Source organism: Populus euphratica, unplaced genomic scaffold, assembly GCF_000495115.2.
Source record: "Populus euphratica unplaced genomic scaffold, PopEup_1.0 scaffold801.1, whole genome shotgun sequence".
NCBI classification, from domain to species: domain Eukaryota; kingdom Viridiplantae; phylum Streptophyta; class Magnoliopsida; order Malpighiales; family Salicaceae; genus Populus; species Populus euphratica.
This window is the reverse complement of record NW_011500658.1, coordinates 77058-83867: the sequence shown is the minus strand read 5'-3', so window position 1 is coordinate 83867 and position 6810 is coordinate 77058. Positions and strand designations below refer to the sequence as shown.

The 6810-nt window shown below is 30.5% G+C and overlaps 1 protein-coding gene across 1 annotated transcript; it reads left to right on the top strand.

Moving 5' to 3' along the window:
• The first annotated feature begins 4208 nt into the window (after nt 1–4208).
• Nucleotides 4209–5851, top strand: LOC105115893 (shikimate O-hydroxycinnamoyltransferase-like). Its single transcript, XM_011012964.1, has 2 exons — nt 4209–4750; nt 4944–5851. The coding sequence occupies exons 1-2, from the start codon at nt 4340–4342 to the stop codon at nt 5832–5834; spliced, it is 1302 nt and encodes a 433-aa protein (XP_011011266.1). The 5' UTR covers nt 4209–4339; the 3' UTR covers nt 5835–5851.
• Nucleotides 5852–6810: the final 959 nt, after the last annotated feature.

Below are 6810 nucleotides of genomic sequence, written 5' to 3'. Positions count from 1 at the left end.
TTAAATATAAAAAAATAATTTAAAACAAACAAAAAATATTTTTAAAATATAAAAAAAAAACGAGCTTTAAAATTTCTATGAAAACTTACAAAAACTCATTAGTGCATTCCGCTTGCTGAAAAAATAATGGTGGTTCATTTGCCTTTGCCAAAAAATATGATTTACTTGGATTTTCATTGGTAATCTTCTTTGATATTATTGTATTTATTTAATTAATTTTTTTATAGTACTGATAATATTGCTATCAGAATTTCAATATATTTTCAGTGTATTCCAATGTTTTTTTTTCCTTTCTTCTAATGTGCATTCCATTTGATTTTGTTTTTTGGAGAAAGCTATTTTAAATAACTAAAAACTATAAATATTACATTTTTAATGGTGACTTGTATAAATTATGACATTTAAAAACAATATTTCATAATTGTTTTAAAACTATATTATTTTGGCATGATTTGAAAAAAATGCTAATAAAAAAACCCAATCCCACCTCTTGCCATGCATTAATAGTTAAAATTTATCTACCCAATTACTGTGAGAATGAAGAACACAAGCCTGTACGCAATTATTAGTGACAACAGTAAGTTAAAAAAAATCATAATTTAATTAAGAAAAAAAACAAAAAACTTAAAAATTTAAAAATATTATGAAATATCATAGTTGCATCAGATCTTGTGGTGCATGTTGAATTTAATTAAGGCCCATCAATCTTGGGGTTAGCAAGAATGAGAATGTTTATCTTGTAGTTTTGATTATAATTTTGAAACGTTATTGATTTAATCAAGTGAACAAGTCACAGATCAGATAAGTTAACCCAAATTAACGTGAGTCAATATAAAAAATAAAGTTTCCTAGTTAGCCAACAATTTAAACAAAGGTCCAATAACCTGCAGATATGCTCAGAGAAGATTACAGAAAATTAATGAGCTGCTCATACCTCTCCATTCACAAAAAAACAACTCAGTTCCAACAAATCAATTGTTTCAACAAAATGTGAGCATTTATATATAGTTATGGAAACATTTGTGCATGAGTGCATACATGAACACCCACTTTGGTGCGCATTCACATCATACCTCAACTAAACAAGGAAGAACTGCATGGACACCACTGTATATTCAGTGGAAAATTCAAAAGTCCAAGCATCATATAATCAATTGATAATTTCTAATTTTTAAAGCCAGCTGTCATGACAATACCTAGAACACCCCCATCATTAACTTGGTGTGATCCAAGTCTATCACCCTCTACTGCCAAACAGCGAAGAACAATCTCGATGCAATAATTGTCCCTAAGTGAAATGGTAACATTCACCTGCAATAACAACTCAGGTCATGAGCAAAGGATAGAAAATTAACTGAAAAAATGATGACATAAAAAAATGTGGAGTACATTATTTCCCCCACAATCTGTAAAGGGTAGAGCCCCAGGTGTTGCTGTTTTCCCCAATTCTGAGTGAAAAATAGTACTATTTCCCCATATGGCTGAAGTTGCTGTTTTCCCAGTGTGCGGAGCCCCAGGTGTTAGTTGGGTCAAAAGTACTAATCCCTCCTTTTGTGCTCCTAGGGCAGGAAGAAGAAAAGAAAACGTGAAGCAATTTGCACTTGTCTCAATCAAGATGAGCTGCAATACTTCCTTCATTTCCTAATCGTTTGATCCTTAGCATATCGAGTGCTAACGAATGCCTTTACTTTCGCTTGATTTGAATCATCTTCGTCAAGCCTCTCTGGACTAAGGGGCGAAGTGGCTCGACGTCAGGAGAGAGGTAGAAGGCTAGAGGCCATAAAAAACAGAGAGTGAAAGAAGGATATTCAAACCTTTTTCACAGAGAAACAACAACGATTAAAAGTCAAACATCCCTCTCTACTCCTCAGCTGGGTTTCAAAGAATTAATTAGGTTACTAATTTTGCTTCATTCTTCTTCACTCTTCGGTCTTCAGCGTTTTGGATTTTAGAAAGCCATAAACGATGTTTTTTAATGATAGTTAAACTAAAAAAAAAAATGACCGGGTGGCCCGGGCCAATTCCCGAGCGGGTTTTTGTCTCCACCTGGATCGGTCCCAGGCCTAAGTTGGCCGGGTCCTGGGTTGACTCTCAGGCTAGTCTGAATTTTAAAACGCTGGTTTTGATATCATGTATAGAAAACAAAAAACATCATTACTTAAAAGTCAATGAGAACGAAGTTCTATTTGATTGCACCTTGTCGAGAGTAGTTGGATGATTCAAAAAATTTAATATGATGATATTTTTGACATGTTTTTAATTAAAGAAAATTCAACAATAAGTTTAAAAGTATTTAATAAGTTTAAGAATCAATTAAATATTAAAGTGTTAAGTTCGTGATAAATTTATAAATTTTAAAATAAAAGAAATTATATTTTGTTCAAAAACAAAATTAATAAACTATTAAAATATAAAATTAAAAAATAAATTAAGTAAGAAAAGTTAATAAAGATATAATTACAAACGATAAAAATAAAAAAAAAATAATGAAAAAAAAACTCAGGAACACGAACTTGATAGGCCTAACATGTCTTGGTCTTTTAAAAAAAAAATTCAAGTGCGCACTCGTGCTTGTTTTTATTTTTATGCGACAAGTGATATAGTTCAAGTGCGCACTCCTATGGCATTCACATGCCTGTTTTTATTTTTATGCGACAAGTGATATATCATTTATTTTTATTTATTTGAAAAAATAAAATACATTGTCTATTCTAACTAGATTATAGTGACATTGGTCACCAAAAAAGCAGGGTATAAGTGTTTTATATCTAAATAATTTATTTTTTAAGTATTTTTTACTCAAAAACACTATATCAGTCAAAATAAATCAATATATATCTTCAAATAACTCATAAAAGGTTTAAAAAATATAAATCAATATGAAATCCAAACATTTTTTAAAATTTAATCTAACTTTTTAGAAAAATTGAAGATGAAAATATCTTTAAAAACTTATTTTTATAAAATAAAACTAATAAACACTAAATAATTATTTTGATAGAAACTAAAATAAATTATTTTGATGGTCATGAATATTAAATTTTATAGCTAGGTTGATTTGAATTATAGGCAACATAGGTCAAACTCTCCTTTAATGCATGTTCCATGCTTTGTTGGCACTCTCCTTTTTGCAATAACAATGAGTATTGTATTATGATATCCATTATTTTTAAAATATTATTTGATTGAAAATGTAATAAAATGATATTTTTATATTTTTTAAAATTTATCTTTAACAATAATATATCTAAAATTATAAAAAATATTTTTTTTTCAAAAATACATTTACACAATAAAAACAAACTGTAATGCATATGTGGTCACCACTCTCTTACTATATTAAACAATAAAAAAAGTAGAGAAATAACGCTATATGTAGTTATTATAGACAACAACAATAGTATGGGGTGCCTTTCCCTGAGTCCCATGGTTATATATTTTTTTTAACTGAAGATTATATATATATTTTTTATTATTATTAATATAAGTGTTTGGGTCAGCTTGTGCGCACCCTGACTAATCCTACAAATCCTGAAGTTAACGACTATATAAGCCTTCAGTGGCCATCATATGAGCAATTAAGGACTCGAACCTGAGATCACAGAAGAAACAAACCCCTTAGTTCTAAATGTTTAATACTTCACCACCACCTAAATGGTTACTCATAAACATATTCTTAATTAGATAATATATTATATTGATAAGTGAAATTAACATGTAAAATTTGCTATTTAAATAATAAAAATAATTCTATAATGCATTGTAAATTTGTCAATAATGTTCGTATTGTTCAACATCCAATTTTGTTATAATATATTTGTTATTCTATTGATAACAACTGGTTAGGATGCAAAGCTACGATGTTGTTTGGAAATATAACTTAAGTGGTGTTTTATAAAATTTGAGTGTTTTTAAAAATATATTTTTTATGTTTTTAAATTATTTTGATGTGTTTATTTTAAAAATAAATTTTAAATAATAAAAATAATTTTTTTAATATTTTTAAAAAGTAATTATTACTGTAACAACAAACATTATCCAGAAAGAGATAGGGCCCACGATTAGCACATACTTCTACTTCCCTTTCTTCAATGAATGCAATCCCTCTCCGTAATTAGTACGTGCCTCCTTCGCCTCCCGCTCAAATCTATTCTAGTTCCCTGATCAGAGGATTTGTCAATTCATTCTATAAATATAGATACACGTAGTCCTTTTATGCATCAGCACACACATTTTGCTTCTAATTTTACAGGTTAATCTATGCTTGAATTTACTAGTTGCACGTCAACAATTGAGAAGTTCATATTACCAATTGTTAGATATTGCAGGTGGTAATACGATGAAGGTGAACACAAAAGAGTCGATCATTGTCCGCCCCGTTCAAGAAATGCCTAAACAATCGCTTTGGCTCTCTAATATGGACTTGCTGCATCCAAGATACTACCTCCCTACAGTGTACCTCTACAAGCCAAATGGCTCCGCCAATTTTTTCGAAGCTACAGTGCTTAAGGAAGCCCTGGGAAGGGTTCTTGTGCCATTTTATCCCGTGGCTGGAAGGTTGGCAAGGGATGAAAACGGTAGAATTGAAATAAACTGTAATGGGGAGGGGGTGTTGTTCGTAGTGGCCGACACAGATTCTACTACTGAAGAGCTCGGTGAATTCATGCCTAGCATGGAACTTCGACAACTCATTCCAACAGTTGACAGTAATTTAGAAGACATATCTCCTAACCCACTTCTTCTTCTACAGGTATATCTATTACACTTATAACTAATAACCATAGCAAGCCTAGCAAGTTTATGATCTATGATTGAGAAGGCATGATAATTTTTTTGGTTTCAATATATTCGTCTCATAAGCAGAATTTCAACAATTAATTATTACTTTTTTTTATCTATCGAACTTAAGGTAGTAACAAATCTGTCATTATTATTGCTGGCAGGTAACCTCGTTCAAATGTGGCGGAGTTTGTCTCGGAGTTGGGTGGCATCACACTCTAGCAGATGGCACTGGAGCTCTCCATTTCATAAACTCTTGGGCTGCTTTAGCACGCGGCCTTTCTATCACTATCCCACCGTTGCTTGATCGAACCATCCTACGTGGTCGGGTGCCACCAAAATCTATTTTCCATCATGTTGAATATGATCCACCACCTACCATGAATACTCTTAGCAAAAACACAAAATCCCATTCTTTGGCAAATTTCAAAATTACACTGGATCATATTAATTCCTTAAAAGCAAAGGCAAACAACGTCGAAAGCGAAACCAAGTACACCACCTATGAGATCCTAGCCGCGCACATATGGCGTTCTATATCGAAGGCACGTAATTTTCCTAAAAACGATCAGAAAACCAAATTACTTATATCGGTCGATGGTCGTTCCAGATTGAATCCTCCACTTCAGTCTAGCTACTTTGGTAATGTGATATTTACAGCTTCTCCGATTGCTCTATCCGGTGACCTTTTATCGGAATCATTTAAGTGCACCGTAGAAAGAATTCATAGAGAGATAAAGAAAATGGATGAGGAGTATTTAAGATCTGCTCTTGACTACTTGGAAGAGGTTGGTGATGTTGGTGATGTAAACACTATTGCTCGAGGTTCTGCAACTTGTGCTTGCCCAAATCTTACAGTTGTTAGTTGGATGCGATTGCCTTTTTATAAAGCTGATTTTGGATGGGGTGCTCCGTTGCTTATGCGTCCGGCAACGATGTTCGAAGGTAAGGGATACATACATCCAAATCCAGCCAACGACGGGAGTTTCTCGTTGGCTTTATGCTTGGAGACTGATCATATGGAATCCTTTCGAAAGCTTTTCTACGAATCTTGATTTTATAAATAAACAGATGTGCTAGTCAACAAATTTGTGTGAAAGTTTGCTTAAAAAAGCACCAAGCTACTTTGTTTCTTTTTTGTATTCGAATTTCTTTTATATATATTTGGAAGTGTTAATTTAAAGTGTTTTTAATGTAAAAAAAAAAAAAACATCAAATTGGTCCCTTTTAACTGTCTTTTTGTTGCCTTTTATATATTGTCATTTCTATACCATAAAAAAATAGCTAACAAAAAAGTATATCAAAAATAAATAAATAAAAGATGAGAAATATAAATATACGAAGCTAGAGGTGATATATTCAAATAAATAGAAAAACAATGGTTGAAAATAGAATTTTTATATGTAAAACATTTATGCTATGACTTTTTGATAACCAAGTTACTATAATTTTTGGCTCATCTGCTTTTAACTCTTTTAAACAAATGAAGACAAATGATAGATCATCTGTCTCGTAATAAAAAATGACAGAAAAAAAAAAGTCAAGACATTTGGAAGTTTTTGACCGTGTTTGGACTGTGATTTAATTTAAAAAAAATTAAAATGTTTTCTTTAAATTAATATATTATAAATATTTTTGAATCATTTTCATGTGTTAATATCAAAAATATTTTTTTTAAAATAAAAAATATTATTTTAATATATTTTAAAATAAAAATTATTTAATAAAACTTGCATGCTGGAATTTTTTTTTGTCCAGGCAAGCTAGGCCAACCAAGGACTTGCTCCTGGGTTGGGCATAATATAATTTGTTTTATTTTGATATTTATATATTTGTTGTAATCTATTGTAATATTTAGTTGATTTTTAATTTAATAAATATTTTTTTTATTATATAATTAAATAAAAAAATTTAAAAAAATAGTTAAATTCAATTATAAGTTTGACTAGTTAATTTTAATAGGATAAAAATCAAACATTATAATTTGTTTTGAGGCATAAATTCAATTTATTAATTAAATGTATGTATCAA

Coding starts and splice junctions, on each gene's coding strand:
- LOC105115893 (XM_011012964.1), top strand. CDS start 4,340: ATGAAGGTGAACACAAAAGAGTCGATCATTGTCCGCCCCGTTCAAGAA. Junction 4,751..4,943: donor ACCCACTTCTTCTTCTACAG/GTATATCTATTA, acceptor TATTGCTGGCAG/GTAACCTCGTTCAAATGTGG.